General features: G+C 37.3%; 1 protein-coding gene across 1 annotated transcript in view; it reads right to left on the reverse strand.

Annotated features, from left to right (window-relative positions):
• VAV3 (vav guanine nucleotide exchange factor 3) overlaps window positions 1–24210 on the reverse strand; it is a 353758-nt gene that overhangs the window by 13181 nt on the left and 316367 nt on the right. Inside the window, exons 22-25 of the mRNA XM_045478481.1 lie at window positions 23075–23109; window positions 16655–16771; window positions 16005–16092; window positions 9854–9983 (exon numbers count right to left, since the gene is read on the reverse strand). Of these exons, the coding sequence (XP_045334437.1) occupies window positions 9854–9983; window positions 16005–16092; window positions 16655–16771; window positions 23075–23109 (370 nt within the window). The remainder of the gene's footprint in view (window positions 1–9853; window positions 9984–16004; window positions 16093–16654; window positions 16772–23074; window positions 23110–24210) is intronic.

The following is a 24210-nucleotide window of genomic DNA, read 5'->3' on the forward strand; positions in this document are numbered from 1 at the left end:
GGCGCCCCAGACCAACTTCTAATGTACTATATAATTTATTTTTACCTATTATCTGCCTTCCCCACTAGTGTGTAAGTTCCACAAAGGCAGAGACGTTTGTTTTTTTCACTCCTGTGCATCTCCAGCAATTTGAACAAGGCCCTCCCTACAGTAAGCTCCCAATAAAGATCTGTTGAATGAATGAATGTGGGGATCTATGGCGGGGGTTACTGGTGAGAAGAGATGAGGAAAGTTCTTGGATTCATCCAAATAGAAGTGTATCCTATGAGAAGGAAGGAGAAAGGGAAGAGGGAAATTAACAGAGAAGACTGAACTTTAAATAGAAAGGCAGCCTTGAATAGAGAAAAATCTGAACCAGCAAGTCAGTTAATATAGGAGGTTTTATGCTCAATTTTGACAAATTTGAGTGCATCCATAGCAGGCTGGCCAGGATGGTAACAGATTTGGCCACCAACAACTGAGAGTTCAAGCAAAGCCTGAGGATGATCTCTCAGGAATGTCATAAAAGGTACTTGTTTGGGGGTGCCTGGGAGCTCAGTCAGTTGAGCATCTGAGTTCGGCTCAGGTCATGATCCTGCGGTTCTGTGAGTTTGAGCCCTGCATCAGGCCCTGTGCTGACAGCTCAGAGCCTGGAACCTACTTTGGATTCCGTGTCTCTTTCTCTCTCTCTCTGACCCTCCCCAGCTTGCTCTCTCTCACTCTCAAAAGTAAATAAACATTTAAAAAAAATTTTTTTAAAAAGTACTTGTTTGAAAAAACCTTGACCAGGGCCAATATGGCTGTTAAGTTTAAGGAGCCTAGATACCAAGTACCCCTCTGCACCCCCATCTATCATTCAGACATTAAGCTAAATTTTATGTCACACTTAAGGGGTATGTGTGATACAGTACATGGTACAAATAGATGCTCATACATATTGAACGCAGAAAGGAACGAATGAAAGGAAAACCTAGTCACTTCCGTACTTAATTTCTCACGCTATTGGGAAAGAAGAGAGTTACAGAATTAAGACCTGCTACCTTATGCAGATTTGGAATGGGATCAGTGGGGTATCAAGAAAAGAGAGCTCTCAGCATTGTACCTCAAAGCTGGGAGCCTCATCCAAATTTTAGGACGGAAAAGAAGGAATTCTTCTCAATTTAGATAAGCTGCTGCTTGTTTTTCAGGAAAAAGAGATGAGAAAGACTACAGCCTTTGATCAGAGCTGCCATGGGAGGGTACTCTAGTCAGGGGACAGCACGTACATTGAGACTAGTTTTTAATTTAGAATATAAGGTCTATGGGGAGAGACAGTATAAAAGATGAAAAATATTAAAACATAAGGACTACTTTTTGAGCTTTTAAACATTAAACAAGATGGCTTTCACTGAGGTTATCTGAATCTGTAGAATTTCTATCTGCAAGCTATATTTCTGGAGGGACCCTGGGTACTGGCTACTAATTTTTAAAGCTATCAGGTTTGGGATAAAAATGCCTTATAGTAGCTAGTAAAGCTCTCAAAGTAAGTAAATAAAAAAGAGAAGTCCAGCATGACCTGATAACGAAGATGTGCAACTATAGTTGATCAGTTTCCCAAGAACAGTAAATTCTGTGGACATCATAGACACGCTGAGGAAAAAGAATTTTAGAATGTCCGCCATTTGTTGTAGCTCCTTTAGCCCATAGAAGGGAGTGGATACTGGGAGAATGTAGCTGAAGCCCAGGGAATGGCAGTAAGAAATCCAAGTCCCAAGGAGAAGAGCTTTATAAATGCATTAAAACATGTCAAATGAGGCTAAGGTAGCATTTCACACTGGACAGCAGTATTGGAAGTGGTGGCAGGAGTAGCGGGCACAGGAAGAGCTAAAGCATACAGAACTACCCACGTGCCAGACATTGTTCTAGGTACTTGACATATACCAACTCTTTTAAGGCTCATCAAATGGGCTTTAAACACTATGAGCCAGTATTGCATGATGAAGTAAACTAGGGAAACTGTCCCTTTCCTGTGTCATACAAGCAGCACTTGTGGGGTATCTGTTTGACAAAGGAAGCCTCTCATGACACTTCTTTTGGAGCTATTGCTTCACAGAATCACTGGAGACATTAATCTAATGTATGTAATAGGTCTTTGAAAACCACCGTATTCTATTAATCACAAAATTATTAAATATCAGAATTATTAGGTTCTCATTGTGTATCAAATATTTTATATGAAGGAAGTTTCAGACATAAGTCTTGGAAACTCTCATTGGCTAGACGCGCGTTCTCTTAGGAAGACAGTGCATTTTACTGCAGGAATGTTACGATCCATTTAAAACACTTGATTGTATTAAGGTAATGGTTCCCTTCTAACCCCCATCTACTGACTGCCTGTCTACCCTAATAATTTAAGTCCTCTTACCATGCTAACTTATAGACAACTGATAAATAATAAGCTATAAACAAACAAAATAAGGATGGAAAATTTAAAAATTTTTAAATTTTAAATTTTTAAAAATTTAAAATTTTAAATTGATTAAATTTTAAAATGGAAATTTTAAATTGATACTATGAGGTTGTAATGGGTTTGAATGGTTCCAAAAGACACGTCTACCTAGAACCTCTGAATATGATCTTATTTGTAAAATGGGTCTTTGTAGATATAAGCTAAGGATCTCCAGATGAGATCATCTCACATTCAAGTGGCCTCTAACTGCATTAGGGTGGGCTGTGAATGCAATGACAAGTATCTTTATAAGATACAAGAAAAGGGCAGGACACACAGAGGAGAAGGTAATGTGAAGACAAGGCAGAGACTGGAATCAAGTCTCTATAAGCCACGGGATGCCAGAGATTCCCAGTGGTCACCTGGAAACTATAAAAAAAAAAAAAAATACATAGAATGGATTCTACTTCAGAGCCTTTAGTAGAAACCAATCCTGCCAACACTTTGGTTTAAAATTTCTGGTCTCCAGGACTGTGACAGAGTAAATTTCTGTTTTTCTAAGCCACCCAGTTTATAGTAATTTTTATGGCAGCCCAAGGAAACTATTATAATAGGATTAAAACAAACATTTACATTATCAGAATAAAATTGAATCAAACCCAAATGCCAAGTGATCAGGGAAAGGGAGGACAAAAGACGGAGCATAAGATAAGGAGATCAGAAAATAAGGGTAGGTGAAAATGGGTATGTTGAATTACAAGCACAAGAAGGTAAAAACTAAATTAAGTGGATGTTTGAGGAGTTTGTATGTAAGAGGTAATAAATATTGTCCACTGTTATACTGTGATTAAACTAATAAATGGTAACTAAGGCATTGTCAGGATGTTTCAGGAATTATCAGAAATACAAAAGCTATATTATGCATACTGAGTTAAATATGAGTGATGCAAATTGTTTAAGTTTCTAACACAGTGTCTAAAATGAAGCTCATGCGCCTTGTCAGATGGTTAGTTGAATAATGGGGACACACGTGTGGAAGGAAAGAGACCACACCAGGGCAAAGCCACGCAGGCTCTGGCTCTTTGTCCTGCAAGGTCATTTGTATGGTCCCAGTGACCAAAGATTTTGTTGACTTCTGAGGGACTGCTATAGTATTTGTCCCCAAAAGGAACATACTGGTGTATATTTTATTTTCAAACTGACCTATTTACCCATGATTTTTCAAATATCAACTACACATAGTGCTTTAATACTTGCTATTGTCTCCCATGGACCTTATTTTCTGACTTCATTTATTTAGTCCTCTCTGAACACATGTTTCATGAAAGGCACTGTGCAAAGTGCAATTTGAGAATGAGGAGCAAAGAAGTCTGGTTCCTAAGGCTTGAGGGAACATAACACCAGAAGAAATCATTTAACCTATATAAAAATAATACTATATTCTATGTAAAGTATGAAACGAATGTGTTAATGATTCATAAAGCTCTATCTTCAACCCAGACCACTCCTTCTGGTGCCCACTGCCTACTGAACCATCGAGTATGCACAGGTAACTAAAACATCATGCAAAACTGAATGTTTTATCTTTTTCTCTATTCCTCTTATGTCTCTTCTGTTTCCTGGTCAGTCAGTGGCTTCACCATTTGCCAGTCGTCCAAGGCAAGTACTTGTGTTTCATGCTTGTACTACTGCTACCTCAATTCTCTTATCCAATCAATTCAACCTCCAGAAGATACCCAAATCTGCCACAGTTCTGTTCCACTTTGAACTCTGTCCAAACGAGCTTCATTCCTCTCTTAGATATCTGTAATAACTTCCTAACTCACCTCTGTTCTGTCCATGCTCCCTTCCAAGCCACTCTCATGGAGTAGATAGTGGTCTTTTAAAACAATGTAAACCAGTTCATATCATTTTTTGTTTATAAAGCTCAATACATTCCCGTTGTAGATATCAGAATGCACCTGCTATGCTCCAAACATGTTGGCCTTCCAATTCCTTAAACATACTACATTATTTCCTGATTAAGGGCCTTCACACAAGCTACCTCTCTACTGTGGAGTTTTCCTACTCTCTGCTACCTCACACCCTTTACACAGATCCTTTACATTTCACCTAGATGTCACTTTTTCTCAATGTCCTTCCCGGACACTGCAGGTTAAGTAGGCCCTCTTATCATACACTTTCATCTGTGCTTCTGTCTCACAAGACTTGTCAAAATTTCTGATGATTTTGTGAAGTTGTCTTCTGCTTGTCCCTGTCCACCAAACTGTCCATCTTATTTACTATTGTAACTCCAGCATGTGGCACAGGGCCTGGCACATGGTAAGTGGCTATGTAAATATTTATTCGATAAAAGAATAAATGAATAAGCAAATACAGTAAGGTCATATGTAAAGAATACATGGTTTCAAATATGACCTACTTAGTATTCTACATACCCCCAAATCCGTGTCCCAAGCTCCCCTTGCACCTAGAGCGGGGGGGAAAAGCAGGATGCTGCTGCCATTTTCTCTCAATCTTGTTACAGCTAATGGGACGATCTCTCCATTTAAAAATTTTAATGCTGAAATTATTCATCCTTACAGTAGCAAGAATAACATGAAGAATTCCCATATACTTTTCACTCAAACTCCTCAAATGCTAACATTTTACCATGATTGTTTTATCAATCTCTATTATTCTTCCTGAACCATTTTAGAATACACTGAAGACATAATGCCCTTTACCTCTAAATACTTCAGTGTGTATTTTCTAAAGCCAAAGACATTTGCTTCTCATATATAATCATGGTACAATTATCAGCAAAAACCTAACACTATTACTTAATCTAGAAACTTGAAAATTTGTTAACTGTCCTATGCATGTCCTTACAGCAAAAATAAATAAGTAAATAAAAATTATTTTTCAGGCACAGGATTTAATCCAATACATGCTGTGTGTACTCGTCTCTTCAGTCTCCTTACTTAAACTGAAACAACTCCTCAGTCTTTGTCTTTTAGGATGTTAACAGTTTTGAAGCATACAGGGCAATTATTTTGTAGACTGTCTTTCAAATTGGGTTTGTCTGACGTTTCCTCACAATTAGCTTCAACATATGCCTTGTGAGGGCAGGAATACTACCAAAGTGATACTGTATATTTCTTAGAACATCACATTATGAGGCACAAGTGATCTACTTCTTCTAGATCAAGTAGATGTTAACATTGATCACTTGATTAAGGTGCTTCTATTTTTCCCTTTGTTACTAACAAGTTCTTGTGAGAAGATACTTTGAGATTATGTGAATATAGGAATAACCAATTTTTTTTTTTTAAATTAGCCAGCTCTTCTCTATGGTCCAACTAATTCTCCCTAAATAAGAACTTGGGGAAATGTTTAACATCTCCTTATGGGTCATGAAATAGCTAATCATGCAACTTCTCCTAGTGTAATGGTCTATCAACATTCTTCCTTGCCTCCTTCTCTCATGCATACAAAGAAAGAAACCTAGGATGCTATTTCTTAAAGCACATAATAAAATATCTAATCTCATTCATCATTCATCAGATGAGAAAGCTGAATTCCAGACAGGCTAAGTGACTTGCCTAAGGTCAGACAGCTACTCAGTAGCAGACCTGAAAATAATTAAGTGCTCATTGTAGAGCATGAAAGGCAAAAGTCAGTTCAGTGCCCTTCAAATACATAAGCCTTACAGATATACTGGATGTGTTCTAAGCCAGACTTTCTGTGCCAGTTTTTGGCAAGTAAGATCCACAGGACAGAGCAGAACATCTTCCATGGAGTCACTGCAATTTCTAGGGAAAATTGCTATGCCCGAGTTCTCTGTGTTTTCTTTCTTTGTCACTTTCTTTTCTCTTGGCCACATTCATAAGTCATTTCAAAGGCAAAAATAAAGTCTCAGAGCCCTGGGAGAGAGCATTGCCTACAATGGGATCCTCACCTAGAAATGTTATATGCTTCTTGCCCAATCTGGACTCCTGTTTAATTCTGACCAGTATCTTTTTGTATGTTATTCTGCATTTGCGTGAGATAGTTCTGCTGTCATCTTATCATGTTTTACAAACTTGAAAAATAGTTGGTAATTTACCCAAGAATATTCTAACCTGGACTTGTATGGAAGCAAGCAGCCTCTTCTACAATGCCCTTGAACTTTCTTTTCCAAGGTGACTGTACTATTTCAGGAAAAAAAAAAAAAAAAGCAGGTTGCAGGAGCTGGAACTCTAATCTTAACCTCTACCCAGAACGTAGGGTGGACCTAGGCATTAGCTTGCCTGCTCTGCTTCCTCCAAAATCTTTTAGATGTAATGAAGAGGTCAGGGCACTGTCCAATCCAGTATCCCAAGGCAATACTTCCTGGTAAAAATTATTTCTAGATAATATGTAGCAGCATAGCCAAAGCTATGAACAGAGGTGAGGACTATAAAGACAACGTGCAAAATCTTTAGGTGGTGTTCTTCCTTCCCCCTTCTGAGAAGTAGGGTATGCAGAAAAATAGAAGCAGTGTTTTAATGAAGGGTTAACTCTCAACCAGGATCTGGTATATAATAGGCAAGGTATATTTGAATATCATAAAAGCAAAGATGTGAATTTCTATGAATTATAATTAGTAACTCAACTCAGAAATGTAGGAAAATGTTGCTGTGTGAGGAGTTACTAGTAGTGATGGTGGTGTTAGTAGTCATAGAATCAGTTGTAGTGGATATTTATTGAGTTTTTACCATGTACCAGCACTATGCTAAATGCTTTACAACTCCTCATTTAACTCTGAGAACCATCTTAGTATTCTTCCTGTTTTATACAAAAGTGAGCATAAAGTAAATAAAACACAGGGAGAGTATCATAAATTTGATCTAAGATTATAACCATGCTGCACGGTAATGACCGAATAATCTTGGAGTCCAGACCACTGTACCCTTATTTCTGACTGACATACTAACTTACTCCCTCCTTTCTTTCTGGTAAGTTTGTAAATGAGATATTCCCTGACCACCCTATATAAAAACAGCAAACTCCCATATTCCACACTTGGCTGAGTGTCCCCATTAAAACAGAAGCTCAGGGGCGCCTGGGTGGCTCAGTCGGTTGAGCGTCCGACTTCAGCTCAGGTCACGATCTCACGGTCCATGAGTTCGAGCCCCGCGTCGGGCTCTGGGCCGATGGCTCAGAGCCTGGAGCCTGCTTCCGATTCTGTGTCTCCCTCTCTCTCTGCCTCTCCCCCGTTCGTGCTCTGTCTCTCTCTGTCTCAAAAATAAATAAACGTTAAAAAAAAAAAACAAAAACCAAAAAACAAAAAAACAGAAGCTCCAGAAGGGCAGAGACTTGTCTTCTCAACTGCTGTATCCCAGTACCTAGAACAGTGCCTTGTCTGGGTCAGGTATTTAATGTCTATCTGTTGAAGGAATGAATAAATGGCTAACTGATAAACAAAACCAAACCCTGACAAAGATTAATTTTAAATGAAGATCTGCTTTTACTTCTTGACCTTCTTGTGCAGGTTTCTGTGTGACCTGCCCGAGTCTTTTAAGAACACCAGGCTTGGAGTATTTGAACACATAGCTCTATTTGTTGAAAAATTTCCTGTAGCTCTCATTGATGTTCAAAATCGTTCTGTTGGCTATTCTCTTTTTGTTTAAAAAAGAAAAAAAAAAAAGGCAAAATGTCTATAACTTCATTCCTAGTAGCTAAATAAGTCTGAGCATTAAATACTTTGTTGAACCCTAGAGACAAATTTTAGATTAGGCAACTCCGCTCATTGCTGGACAACATCCTCTGAACACCTACACGTGCCGAGCACAGAGAAAGTGCTGGGAGGAACCATGCAGGGCAATACGCGGGCTAATGACCTTCCACTAAGATGGGACATCTGCTCTCCCTGATTGCCAACCTCTCCCACCTTGGCTTTCTAGAACTAAGGGAACTCAAACAGGATTTTTAGTATAATTGACCTCCTTGGCAACATTTGTTATCTCCTGCTGCTAGCAAGGCAAAGTAAAGGACTAGTAGGAAATTATACTTTTCACGTAGGGAAAAATATCATTAACTTTGGTAGTCTTAAGAAATTTGTAGGAAAACACTAGACCAAAATACAGAAAGGTAACTTTGAATAGGTGTTTAAAGTTTCAAGATAAACTGTGCTCTATTTTTTATTTAAATTTTTTTTTCAACGTTTATTTATTTTTGGGACAGAGAGAGACAGAGCATGAACGGGGGAGGGGCAGAGAGAGAGGGAGACACAGAGTCGGAAACAGGCTCCAGGCTCCGAGCCATCAGCCCAGAGCCTGACGCGGGGCTCGAACTCCCGGACCGCGAGATCGTGACCTGGCTGAAGTCGGACGCTTAACCGACTGCGCCACCCAGGCGCCCCAACTGTGCTCTATTTTTATTACACAAGTTTGGATCATTTATTACCAATCCTTGTGAAGAGAACAACTATTCAGTTATTCAAATAAAAAAACCTGTTAGTTGATGTGACAAATTATTTGTATATTTACTTATATACAAGTGTATGAGATTTTACTGATGTTGTTAGAGTCCTGTGAGTGTTACCTGTTTGCTTTTCAGTTTCTGCTTTCGGGGCGGTGGGGCAGGTGTTGTGTGGGGGGCGGGGAGAGCTAAAGTTATATTGCACGACGTAATTCTTTTTTCCAATACCTCTGGATATTCCTGTTTTGCTTAGGATATTCTAAGAGTAATAAAATTGTATCCATTTCTCCTCCAAAAGAATGTTACTTAGAAAAATAATAATATAAGGGAAGAAAATCACACTTCCTTCATAGAGTTTTTCATCACAATGTTCTCTTTACATGCTGCATCTATCTCCAGGAAGATTATGTGACATTAAATGAGGATGAGAAAACAGTTTTGACTTGAACTCACACTCCAACTATAACATGCTAATCTTTTATGATTAGCTGTGGCACAGAGTTCATGCTGCAAGAAAGTGGCTTGGTTATACTTGTAAATACTGGCATCAGAGGAAACATGCTTTATCCATTTCAAAATTCTGAAAGTAATCACTGAAAGAGAACCATAAACAGATTTGGGATACCAGGTGAGAAGGGAGAGCTGCACACCAGCCTTTCTTAAATACTGTTAAACAGCATTATGACCACAAACATGTAGGAGTTAAAAAGTTTGGCTAATATAAATATCACCGAAAAGCATGAAACTTACATATTAACATACCCTTTACATTTCTAAACACAAATGTGACTTTTAATTTGGCACAAAAAGCTATGTCTAGACATGTTCATACACCTGTTGGTTCATCTGATTTTGCTTAGCTCCAAAAAACCAACAAAAACAAAACAAAACAAAACAAACTCTGGCTAAATACATCAGTGTATTAACTGGCTATATTTCAAAATTTGGAATAAAGATGTTTAATGTTACTGTGCCTCCAATCCTTATGTGACAGCAAATTGTATTCTTAATGGCAGTACTCACAGCTGTGGCCTGCTCTATTACCCCTCTGTCCAGCTGAATGTTCTGGCTCCTTGTATGGAAACTGTAGGGTCGTATCCAAGGTTCTAAAACCTTCTTTAAGAGAATGATGCTTGTAGTACTCCACAAGTTCCTTTAGGATAAAAGATTTGAAGATTATTTTTGATAAGGATAGTTTTGATTTCAAACACCTGAACATGAACACATAATTATATACAACATAAGGATGATCGAGTTAATGCCAAATTTTCAGTAAGTATATGGAAGGGTAAGTAAATGATAGTCTCTCCCTGCTTTCTGGATGTACATGACATCTAACAAGTAACTGTCCTTGTAACTCAGGCCACTGATAATATGAGTTACCTTTTATTGTTGTTCATGGATAGAGAACATCCTGTTAGTCTTCAGTCAGATGTGGTAAATGAAAAGAAATCATACTAACCTTCAATTTCAGAACAGTAATTATTGTTCTTATTTATATAATACTTGTTTTTCTAAACAAAAATGAAGGGACAGCTGTTTGCTGAATATATAGCAATTTCTAGTTTCCTGCATTTCTTTTTTTTTGTTTGTTTGTTTTTTTTTCAACGTTTATTTATTTTTGGGACAGAGAGAGACAGAGCATGAACGGGGGAGGGGCAGAGAGAGAGGGAGACACAGAATCGGAAACAGGCTCCAGGCTCTGAGCCATCAGCCCAGAGCCTGACGCGGGGCGCGAACCCACGGACTGCGAGATCGTGACCTGGCTGAAGTCAGACGCTCAACTGACTGCGCCACCCAGGCGCCCCAAGTTTCCTGCATTTCTTTCAACGTAGCAGGAAAACAAACTTTGATTCTAAATGTTCTTTTCCCATGGTAAACTCAAGTTCATAAACCACAAATGCTACTTGACATTATTTCTGGCTTACAATGAAGCATTAGTGCCCTTCCATAGCTCTGCATATCAACTGCTACTTACAGAGGTCAATGATGTAGTACTTTCCATTTTCCCTTATACCTAATTTTCCTTAAATGCACCCAAGCCTAATATAATAACCATCCACCATGTCCCATGCTAAAATTTCAGGAAATTTCTAAGACGTCAGTTTCATAGACTCTGCACAAATCTGAATCTCTCTACTTTAATCAGAAAATGAATAATAATTCATAATGAAAAAATAAATATTACTGGGTAATACTGTAGGTATTATAATGTTTCTTAGAAATACCTGGCATGAAAAGCAAAATCACTTTTAACCTTATTATTCATTACGTCTATTACTGTTTAGAACAAATACGGTAAAAGGAACTCATTTCCTCTAAAACCCATACTGTCATCAACTCAGTACCTCCATTCAGTGGTGATGTTCAAAGTTTCCAAAACAAATCAACTGAGCCAAAAATCACTCAAAAGAAGTCAAAAAGAATCATCAATGATTTATATCATTTATGATTTACATTATTTTTTACTAAACTCAGATAAGTTGTGGAATGAATTGTGAGGGGAGTTCCAGAGGTCACAAAGATTATGAAGGTAAAGCTACTGCCCTCTAGGACTGTTCACTGTTGAAGGAAAGTTAGGGGTTATGGGCACCCAAAGGTAAGAGAGAGAATTTCCTTTTGTGAGCCCAGGGGAGAGGTTGAGGGAACAGTTCATGATAGAAGTAGCCTGGCTTAAACTGAAGAACAGGCAAAATTTCAGAAGCCAGGAAGGAGGGAAAGATTATTTTAAGTAGAGTAGTCAGGCTGGAAACAGACATAAAGGTGACTGAGTAAAGGCCACATTCATAAATCAAAAGCAACAAGGTTCAACTGAAGCACTGGATAAAGCAAATGAAGATTCTTCAACTCCCACATCTGTAAAATGGGGATAATAAGCCATTTCACAGACTATAGTAAAGAATGTAGAAAGTGCCTGGTACATGTGAATAATCGTAACAGCTCCCATGAGCCCATGTGCCAAGCTTCTCACAATCTCCACACAGTTAACAAGAGCAAGGCTGAGTCCTCACTGATACTCAAATCTCAACTTGGGCAAGGTTGTCCAGCTGATGTCTGTCTCCAAAGCCTGTGCTCTTAACTACATCATACTATTAGCAAGTAGTGCCTGGCAAATGTTAATATACAAAAATGGAGGCAAAAGGGAAGGAGCATTTGCCAAGTGTCCATGATGTACCAAGAACTTCGTTTTCTGAGATCTAAGATGCTAGGGTTTTAGGCACTTTATCACTATTTATAGATATATGGAAATCTATTCATCTATCTACATATGTTTCTTCTTTCTTTTTTGAGCCCAAATTATGGGGTCCTTGATGAAGCGAAGGCATCTGGAATCTGACTGACTTAAAAAGAAAAAGAATCAAAATACCAGACAGAAGTTTATATCCTCAATGTGGCTTCAATGGTCAGAAAATGGCCTTCTTTATAATGTTTTTAAAAAATAAAAGGCAAAATTTTGTAAGGTCTCTGCAAGAACTGTACATATATATTGTGTTGCTGATGCAAATGACATCAAAGCAGTGTTCTCTTAGTCTTATTATTTAAATTGAGTAAAATGTGTTTTTTCTTTAACAAAAATATTAAAATAAACCTGAAAGTAACTCTAAGCCAATAAGATGAATTTCAATGTAATTTTGTTATAAATACTATGAATTTTATGCATTATATTATGGATTAGGATGAATTAAAGCTTATGTGAAGTTGGCTAGAAACCACGGAATTATCGCGCTGAAAAGGACTTGGTGATCATTTCATACCTAACCATCTCCAAATTTTATGGAAGGAGGAAAAAAATGACTTTTCCAAGGCCTAAGGGTCATGCGGCTTGGTAAGCTACAGATACTCTTTTATCACTTCACTAAGCATGGAAGAGATTTTAGCTCCACACTTACAGTCTTATGAGGGTAAATCTTCCTACATGTTTCTAACTGGGTAGAATTAAATTGTGCCACCATGGGTCTTTTCCAATTTATGCCTTTATGCTTTCTGTATTTTAGTCTAATCCACCCTTGCTTTAGCAGTCATTGACCTTCAGGTACTACAAGTAAATAAGAAGACTCTAAACAAAAGAAATCGCTAAGCTTTCCTTATCTCGCACTGACACAGCAGTGTCAACAATTCAAGCCTCTCTGAAAAATAATGAGTGAGAGAGCCCATCATTCCAATTACCAAGGAAACAGGCAATGGAGCTGATTTATAAACAGCATTTGGACATGGATTGTCTGGCATACATGAAAATTAGAACAAAATTAATGCCTTGTAATCTGGATATAGAAATTCATTTAGAATTTGAATTTAATGACTAAGAAAAACAAAGATTTTGATTAGCCAAGCTATTGAAACCCAAGGGGAAAGCTTCGGTCACAACCACCTAAGGTCAATCTTCTCTTTAAGAAACTGGTTAATTTAAAACAAGTTCTGGAGTCTGCTTGCATTTCACATCCTTTCCAAATTAAAATTTAATTCCAGGCCCTAGTAAGTTTCACAGGTAGAAGAATACAACTTTACCACCCATAATGGGAGGATACTGAACTATTCTCAAGAAGCAACTCAAACGCACAGACCATTATGTACTTTTAATGGAAACTGTATTGTATGACACCAACATGACAAAAGATCATTCCTTGAAGTTGTATGGGCCTGATTTAGAGAAGCCTCTATATTGCTGGAGTGAAATCAAAGGTGCCTATTAATTCTCTCTCTCCTTCTAAAGGGGCTGCTTACTAAAAGCGGACCCATTCCTGCTGATCAAATATCCATGTGGCGTTTCTGAGTTGAGGTTTAAAGGACAGCAACTACTGTGAGGTTCTTGCTACAGATGGATTTGCGAATCTGAAAGCTGCTTTAGAACAGTGGAGTCATTTTGAATTCTACAACAACGTAACGACTTCACAAGGTAAGGTCTCCATATAAGTTTGTTCAGCAAATGAACAGAAACAAAGGCGAGGGGCGGCTCCAGACTAGTTCCACTGTTTAGCAGTTTTTACAGTTATTTGCTAAACCTGACAAAGGGTTTGCCCAAGACAGAGTTTTCAGCTCCTTATCTTTCTTTTTACAATTATATCCCTTTGCTAATAGTTTTTAGTTTTGTTGGAGCTATGCTATTAATTGACTTCCCTTCCTTTAACCACTGTGCTATATGCTTCCTTACAGAAGGTGCATTCCTCTGGATATGGAGGAAAAGAAAAACTATGTATGTGTCTCTAGCAATGGCATTTCTGATATTTTATACCTACCATGTAAGGCAGAGTTTGCTTTAGCTCTGCGACAGTACTCTTAATTCCCTTTCCAGAACATCACTGCAGAAACTTTCACTACTCTCTGGTGCACATTATTTGAATTCTGAGGCTCTGTTGCTTATACTAGAATCACAGCTTTGTATGTAGATAGGAACTCGAGGACCTATGTCTGCTAATCCAGGTCATGAAGTATTTACTGGCTTTTTACTTCAAACCTTAGCTGCTGATGAACTTTCTAGAGCTGAACCCAGGGACACAAAGCTGAATTGATTGGCCCTTTCCAGTGACTATTCCTTTCATCCTCTTTGCTGGTCTCCTCGGATGGGAGTTCCTTTTGTTTCTTTCAAAGTCGGCGAAGCTGGTATTCATCTTTGGCCCTACAGCATTTTTTTTTTTAAGTCTCACGTATTAACTATAATACCGTGGAGCAGCCTCATTATCATCCATGGAAGTTCTGCAGGTGAAGACTCAAGCCAGTATGTCTCGCAGCGATGTGGAGACCCCCTGTGCATGCTTTCATCATGTCTCAGCTGGGGCTGCCATTCATTATTTGTGCACCCACTTGCCACCTCCCTCCTAAGGTTTTCATTTTAGGAAAAACCTCCTCAGGTCCAGTTCTCTCTCTGCTCAGCCTGCCTGTTCCAACAGAACGTAAGTCACTTCCAGCAGGGAGGATGCCTGCATCTTGGCTACTAATTTGACAGGGCTCACATTTTCCAGGACATAATCTTGATGCCGATCCTTAACTTGTGAATTGGAAATGTGATATTTATGTCCAGAGAGGTTTTCTGACTTTTCTTTCAACTCAAGACACTTCCATTTCTTTAAAACATGAATCCCTGTATCCCCGTCTTGAAGCAGTTCTAAATTTTTAGATAAGGCTTTCAAGCTGGCCTATTTTGTAAGACTCTCTTACGTTCAGTCTTCAACTTTAATGTTTAACATCTGCAAAGTGCTTTGAGATGTTTTCCGGAGGATGCAGAATGTATCATTTGATTGATGGTTCAATCAATGAGTGGTCCTTCCCAAAGTTACTCAAAGTACTTACAAGTACGTTTACAAATGCATCCTGTATCTCGTGTCCAAATTCTTCATTATTTCAAGAAACTCTCAAACTTGAGAAACAGACCTGAGACCACTTTTAAGGAACTTTGAACTTTTTCTTTACTGTCAGCAATGCCTATATTGTGCCATATACACACTGTCTTTATGACATACATAATATTATGCGCTAATAAAATTACTAAGTTGTACTTTTTTAAATTGTAAGACTAAAGTAATCTTTGTTCATTTGAAGCAACTTGGTAATATACTATTTCAATTTAAATATATAATGCCTATGATATGACAACTGTTGTTTGGTAAAAATGTTACCCTGTTAATATTTAATTTTCCAAGGTAATGAAGCAGAACTATGGCTCAGATGATTTAAAATAGCAGAAAATACAAAAAGCTTTTCCATTTGACATTATATTGCGTTTTGCATGAAATGAACCAGTGAGAGGTATTTCACCAATTACAATTTTTTGGTTATTATTAAAAATACCTTCCTTTGCCCAAATGAAGAGATAGAGGCAGAGAAAGGAAGAGGAGAAAAGATGCGTATGTGAAGATCTGCTCTGTCAAACACAAGGCAAAACACAAATAACAAAGTAGAGTCAATTTGTCTGATGCTCTAAGAATCATAAATAGTGTGGAACTCTGAAATATTACCTAAAACCTGCAAACTTAATTTACAGTGAAAAATGAGTGGGGCAATATACAACTTAATTGGAATTCTTAAAATTGGAATTTTCAGGATTCTGTTGCAAAATTACAGAATTTTCTTTAAACAACTTTCAGTGCATAAGATTTCTAAGAAATGATAGAATTAAACTGACCTTTCTAATAAGAGCAAAATAAGGACTACAGATTGAAAAGAACTAATCAATGCTTACCATTAAACTTTTAAATTTTCTATTTTCTGCAATGTGAAAAAAGCCATCTCTTGTTAAAATCTTGATGTGCTTTGCTTCATTATTGTACCTGTGGGCAACGAATAACGTATGAATATAAATGTGTTTTTAATCAGTAGAAATCAATAATTACCAGAGGGCATGCCCCAATAAAATTATAGGAATTAATTCTGAAGACAAAATATATACCTATGCCAATACACTGGCGACAGCTAATTAACAAAATATATTTACTAGATTGTTTGAAGATACAACCAATATTTGAAGTGGGGGGGGGGGTGTTAGATTTGACCAACCATTATGCCCAATTTATTAATTTCGAGAATATAGAAAAACAAAATAAAACAAAATCTAGTAATATCTATTTTTAGAATTTATAAGAAATAGACACACATCAAATCACCAAAATACAATGTTATGAAAGAAATCTAATATGTCAATTAGCAGTCTATAACACTTAATACTGTTTTTCTAACAGATATTTTCAAGTATTAATGAACTGTCTGGATGGATACATTATTTCAGCTGCAATTAGAACCTTGGTTTTTAACTTTAGTGTTATACATGTCAGATGGTCTATGCAATTATGAAAACAGGAAATCTATTTCTGTAAAAGGACTTGTCCTACTTACTTAATGCTAATTGCATATTCTCCTGACTCTTTGGTCCTGTGTCTCACAAGGTAAGTACTATTTACCCTATTAATAAGTTCAGTCTCTGCCTGCAATCTTTCCATTGCTCCAGCATACCTGAAAGAAAGAATGACACAGAAAAGTTGGGTAACGTACCTGGAACAGACAGAAGCTAAAATTAGGTATCTGTCAGGATTTTCATTTAGTGGCAGATCTGAGTTGTTTTTAACTTTACTTCTACACTAATTACATTGCTTCAAAAATAATGCAGAAAAAAAAGTCCTTTAATAAGAGAAAAACAAATGGTCTACAAAGTTAACCACGGTGAAGTGAATAGTGCCTAACACATGGTAAGCACCCAGTTAGTAAATAATTATCAAATAATAAATGGGACAAGAAAGGAGTGAGTAGGTATTGAGTTAGAGATTTATAGGTGGTTTGAGAACAAGAAGGAAAAAGACTTGTAGGGAGAGACTATCATGCATAGGACATACACACATGCACACACGTGTACACACTTACACACACACACACACACACATGCACACCCAGGACCCTCTGAACTTTCACCTTTTCTATATATAGTATGAAATTAAACCTACTTTGGCATCCTTTTAAGAAAATTCCAGTAACAATTTATTTAAAAAATTTTTAAACGTTTATTTATAATTAAGAAACAGAACATGAGCAGGGGAAGGGCAGAGAGAGGAGGAGACACAGAATCCAAAGCAGGCTCCCGGCTCTGACCTGCCAGCACAGTGCCGGATGTGGGGCTTGAACTCACGAACCATGAGATCATGACCTGAGCCGAAGTTGGACACTTAACCGACTGAGCCACCCAGGTGCCCCAGTAACAATTTATTTTTAAACAATTACTTTGGGGGATATAAGATTAATGCTTATGGTCCACAGTTTGGATAACCAATTTGCTTAAGAACTTAGTTGTAAGTAAAATTTAATTTTAAAAACCTTTTTTTTTTTTTTTTTTTTTTTTTGAGAGAGAGAGAAAGAGTGTGTGTGCAGGCACACGAGCAGGGGAGGAGCAGAGAGAGAATCTTGAGCAGGCTCCACGCCCAGCATGGAGCCCTCCATGGGGCTTGATCTCAAAACCATGAGATCATGACCTAAACCAAAATCAAGCGTCAGACACTCAAGTGAATGAGCCACCCAGGCACCCCTAAAATTTAATTTTAAAAGATAGTTATTTTCAATACCAGAATTTAATTCTTCCTAAACTATCTTCATCTTAAACATACCCAAATTCCATAACAGTAACAGTTATAGTAAAAGGCCCAAATTCAATGTTAAAATACTCTTTAGTGACCCGTTCACATCAAATATAGGTTTTACATATTTGCACAATATAGAGACTTTGGACAATAAAAGTCAAAAGGAAAAATTTTATGTTTCCACTGGCTCTCTTTCAAAACTTCATGAGTTAATATTCCAGAAAATTCTGTCATTCACTTACAGACTCGGATAACTTGGTATAAACACCTGCCTTTAACTCACACAAAAGTTTGTTGATGGAGGATATGTGAGATTTTCACCAAGTACAGAAGCAGAGCTGAGGGCATTTTATGCAGATGGTACCTTGGGTTAAGAGCAGTTATGATAACCCATGAACTATGAGTGCCTGGTAAGATCTGGTCACTCTTCAATCTTATCTCTCACAACCCCCTTCTTCACTAGTCTCTAGCCTTCTTTCAGGTCCAGAAATTCACCAACCGCTTTTTGATCTTAAGAATCTTCTCAGAGACTGTATTCTTGCCTGGAAAACTCACTCCACACACATTCCTTCTTATCATATAAGCTCAGAGTGAGGTCTTCTCTCACCATCCCATCTGAAGAATGTTGTCCTGCAACTCACATATTCCACTCCATGATTCTTATTACACTATCCTAATTTCTTTCATAGCACTTATCATAATTAGCATATAGTATATGCATTACTATCAAAGTAACACAGAAACAGTTTTAAAAATGCAATCTGTACAATAATAATGAAAAAACAGCATTACCCCATCTTAGCAGCTTTCTATCCCAAGTTCCATTTCAAAAGCATTTTATCAATTTTTTTATTTGTGCTTGCATATTTCTAAATAATATCATCAGACTACAATTTCTTAAATTATCAATTTTTAAGTGTCAGGAATGAAACTCCTTTCTCTTCCTTTCAGGCTCATTCTGTCAGTGTTGTTCCTCACTCTTCCTTTTGTAACCTCTACAAAGCCAAGCCATCATCTGGCTCAGTTTTGTCATGTTTGCATATTCAAAGAACACCTGACTCCAAAAAATAATTCAAGTTTTTGTTGGCTCAGGCTTTGTCTTACAAAATCTTTTCAAATTCTCCAAGAGAATGATAAACTCCTCAATGATACACTTCTCAACACCATATACTGAACCTGTCCATTTTTTATCATATGGAGACATTCATTTCTTCTGAGCCCTCCACCCTCTTGTTCTAATCCATATTACTTGTTCTCTAAACCTGCTCAATTATTATAGTACCGGGACATCCCTTTGCTCTCATTTCCTGGATTCCGTATTTCCCTCTTTTTGGTTTATTAGCCCATCCTTCAGCTTCCTATAAATGGATGCATGGGTTGTAATAATACTCAGAAAGCCTCACATCTAGAAAAATATTTTTATTTTACTTAATACAGAATTTGCCTGGGTATAGAATTCTAGGCGAGAAATTACTTAGCTTCTCAAATTTTGAGGCATTGTCCTATTGTCTTCTAACTTGGAATTCATTGCCATTCTATGTGATCTGATCTCTTTTTGTCCCTGAAAGCTTTCAGACTGTTTTCTCTATATTGCAAATTTCAAGATAATATGCCTTCAAGTTATGTACCATACATTTTAGTTCGATATTATCCTTAACTCTCAGTAACATCTTTGACTTGCAGCCATATATCCTTCAGTTCTAGGAAATTTCTGTCGTTTCTTTGATAATTGCTGCTCTCAGTTTTCTCTTTCTGGAGTTCTCACTAAATTAATGCTGTCCTTGCTGGATCAATTGTCTAACTTCTCTATCTTTTCTCCCATATTATCTATTTCTTTAATTTTCTGGAAGATTTGCTCAACTTTGTTTTCCAACTCCTCTACTCAATATTTAATTTAGAAGAGCTCTTTCTTGCTGTCTGATTTTTCCTTTTATAGCACATCCAGCTCATTTCCATGGATATATTGTCATCTCTTAATTCTGAGAATATAAATTAAAGGTTTTAAAAACACATCTTTCTACTGCTCATTCTAATGTCTGTGTTTTTCCTGGTTTCTTTTTCCCATTTAATCTATTTGTTTTCTAGTTCAAAGCTTTTCTCAAGTATCTGGTTGCTCTTTGTCATTTGCTTACATTTAGGAGAGAGACATCTCTGTGGGGACAGGAAGCACCAAATTAGACTTGCCAGGTAGGAACCTAATCATTTGGCAAGAACCTAATTTCACGGGGCAGGATAATATCCAAATGATTTTAGGTTTTTTGTTTTGTTTTGTTTTCCACTGAGTCTATTCAGTTTCTTTAGAGAAAAATCTTCCAGATCCTGTCTGGATGCAAGGAAAGGTAGTCTGCATGTATGAGACCCAGGTGTCACAGTACTGGAACTGAGCTATACAAAGGAACTGGGCATCCTCATCAGTCAGTATGGAGACCTTCCTTAATTTGACCACTCTGTTTGCAGTATACCATCTCTCCCAATCTCTGCTGGGATTGCTCTAAGTGTAAGCCCTACATGGCTCAATTTTTCCATATAATATACCTTCTAACTTCAGTGTCTCTTGCTCGGGTAGGGGGAAAACAGTTGTCTGACTACTTTGGAGAATGGGGTAAGGAACCTTGGCATCTGTATCCTGTTCTTCATATGGATTTCAGACAGTTCCCTGGTTTTAAGCCCCACACCTCATTCCTGCCTACATGATACCACCCACAAAATCAGATCACATACAAAGAATGAGAAATCAAAATGGCATTGGGGTGGAAGTTAGAAAACAACAGAGCAATACCTTAAGATTTAAAATGCAAAATGATTTTTCACCTAGGTTTCTATACCCAGGCAAATGAAGATAATCACCTTTTCTGTTTTATTTCATGGCCAACCCAGGAGACAAAGTTTACCTTGTGAGAACAAGTTGTTTTTACATGGACATGTAATGAACAGACAAGGTAATTGGTGAAAGCCAACTTCTTAATGACTTGAGAACCACGTCATCATTCAGTATAATTTTCTCTAAATGGTTTAGTTTTTCCAAAACTGAAGGTTCCATTTTCCAATATACTTGACCATTTTGTTCCCTAGCAGAAAGCATTTCACATGAAATTGTCTGCTTAGTGTGAATAAATTGTCCAAGTTTCCCAAGAAAAAGAAAAAAAAATTTTAATTTTACTACGAAATGTCTTTATTTGCTCCTATATTCAAGGCTCTTCCCTCATCTGAACATCTTCATTTTTTTTTTAATCCTTCAGGACAATACCATTTTCTTTTTCTTTCTTTCTTTCTTTCTTTCTTTCTTTCTTTCTTTCTTTCTTTCTTTCTTTCTTTCTCTCTCTCTCTCTCTCTCTCTCTCTCTTTTTCTTTCTTAATGTTTATTTTTGAGAGAGAGAGACAGAGTGCAAGCAGGGGAGGGGCAGAGAGAGAGGGGGACACAGAATCTGAAGCAGGCTCCAGGCTCTGACCTGTCAGCACAGAGCCTGACGCAAGGCTCAAACTCATGAACTGTGAGATCATGACCTGAGCTGAAGTCAGAGGTTTAACCGACTGAGCCACCCAGGTGCCCCGCAACAATACCATCTTCTAACTGGTTATATTTTCAGAATTTTACATACTGGCAAGAGTGCATTTTAAAACAAAGGGTTCAAAAGCTAATCTCCTGCGCCCTGAATGGTTCCAAGGTAACTTATCGGTTTATTTCAAAAAATCCATGCCTTAGTATTTATCTCTAACATCATTACCCTTGTAACTATTGTCTAGTTATGTGAAAAATAGTAGAAGAGAAGGAAGTTCATCATCACACTCTCATGATTTTACCAGTTCTCGGTGTTGTTCACTTTGATTATCCCCACTATTAGCTCTGTTCTCCAAATCGAATTCCTGCCAGGACTATGGTTTTTAATGCCATGTAGTTCTGACCTCAAATTTGTCTTAAACTAAGTAAAAACGTAGTAAAGATTCCCAGTTCTATCACAAGCCTGCTATAATTTCTTCAGCAAGCTCAGTGCTGAAGCCCAGGGAGGAGGTCGAGAAAACATAATAGCTACAGAGGACAGCCATGATGATGGAGGACACAGCAAGAGGGCTGATGGGAAGAATCCCACACTTGGGCCAGTGTAGTTCTATAGCAACCGGGCATTTTCTATGCTTTGGTTATATAATACAAAACAATCAAAACACAGAAAAATCAGGCAACTCAGGTGTTCTATCTACACCTGCAAACTGAACTAGTACTATATACTCTCAGAATATCTCATTTATATACATACACTATTACCTAATTTGGATGCATATATTTTGTATCAAGAAGAGGAAAACAGATGCAGTCATTTTAAGAGGAGCCAAACACAGAATTTAGGGAAACAAACATAAATAAGTAAATAAACCCACGTTTTGTACTTGGACAGGCAGTATGGCAATGTACAGATGGGATCCCTTGGAATCCTGGCTCTACTGCTTACTAGTTGCAGAGTCTTAACCTTTGTTTCCTCACTGTAAAGATAGTAACAACCTTCCTCATAAAGATATTGGAAAACAAAAATGAAACATGTAAAATACTAAGCACACAGCAGGTACTTGGTATATATTAGCTATTATATGATGATCATAACTATTCTGGATCCTAAATACATTTTTTCCAGTTGAAGATATCACTTCCACTTAAACTCATCATGTCTAAAAAGTAATAACCACTATCTTCTCTGCTTCCTTATTTCTATTAGTGAGAAGGCTAGCCTCTACGTGGTAAATGGGCTTCATGTAAACACAAAACTTTAGACATGGATACATCTTGTTCCTCTTATATTACAATTTAGGATCTACTGTCCTTTCTGGGCTAATTTTTAGTTTCAGACAATGGAAGTATGTCTTTTTCTCTGCTTCATGGAATCTACTCTTCTAAAATACAAGATACATAGTTGCCAACGTTCCATTCCTTTCTGTGGCTGTTATAAGCTTTGAATTTACAATCAAATACGTGTATGCATACACACACATGCACACACACACACACACACACACACCACTTTGATGAAATTATGGAAAGGTGAGCAATATATAAATTCATTATGGTGTTTTGTTGTATCTGAAAACACCTTTAGCCAGGACAATAGAAATGGAATGTGGTTTAGTACCCCTACATTTAAGGCATCCTCAAGCTAAGGGTATGGTATTTCAACTTAGCTACATAAACATTTCTAATACTTACCAGGGTTGGCAAGAATAATCTACTGGTTTGGGGACCTGAGATATAAAAAGGCAAAAAAATAGATTAAGTTTACTTAAGGGAAGCTTTTAGAAATCAATCATTAATTCCGTTCAGCTGACTCAGCTCTATAAAACCCTAAATAGCACACTCCTGGAACTATCCATCGGCAATTTTATACAGAGTGAATCATAGTATGTGTCAGATAAGTAGAAAATAATTCATTTCACTTTAATTCATTCTTTCATTCATTTTACCGCCACTGTACCTCCAAGAGGAGAGATAACAGGAAAAATATGAATTGGAAGCCGTTGGTATTTATTATTAAGGCAGTTCAATCCTATCATAGCAAATTAAAATGAAAATGTTAGGAAAACCAAATAGCACTCGGCTTTCCCAGAAAACAGGCAAAATAAACAATATATATTGGAAATAGACTCATATCACAAATTCTAAATTCTGATTTTGAAAACATTTTGATGCTGAAAAGTCATGGGAAATATTCATTTTTCCTTCGTCTATGGAGATTTGCAAAAGCGAAAAATGTTACATTTTTCTACACAAATGAAGACAGAAAAAGAAAAAAAACCTTCTAGTTGCTGATTGCAACCAGAAAATGAAAAAAGCCAAATAAGGTATGTTAATATTCAAGGAATAAGAAAGAAAATACATACTATTAGAGGGCAACAAAGTTTATAAATTCCTAAGAAAGGACAAGGAGTATAGATAGTTTGTTTTGTATTTAGAGATTTTTCATGAATCATCTGAGTCTTTGATGTATACATCCCATAGTATTCCTGGGCCTTTTTATATTAGGTGATTAAAAATACTATTATCCTTGGGGCGCCTGGGTGGCGCAGTCGGTTAAGCGTCCGACTTCAGCCAGGTCACGATCTCGCGGTCCGTGAGTTCGAGCCCCGCGTCGGGCTCTGGGCTGATGGCTCAGAGCCTGGAGCCTGCTTCCATTCTGTGTCTCCCTCTCTCTCTGCCCCTCCCCCATTCATGCTCTGTGTCTCTCTGTCCCAAAAATAAATAAACGTTGAAAAAAAAAATTTTTTAAAAAATACTATTATCCTTAATTTGCAACAGAGTTCTGATCAATGTAAATATGTCTCTTAGCTATGTCAGTTTTCATAAAG

Source organism: Leopardus geoffroyi, chromosome C1 (assembly GCF_018350155.1).
Source record: "Leopardus geoffroyi isolate Oge1 chromosome C1, O.geoffroyi_Oge1_pat1.0, whole genome shotgun sequence".
Classification (NCBI taxonomy): domain Eukaryota; kingdom Metazoa; phylum Chordata; class Mammalia; order Carnivora; family Felidae; genus Leopardus; species Leopardus geoffroyi.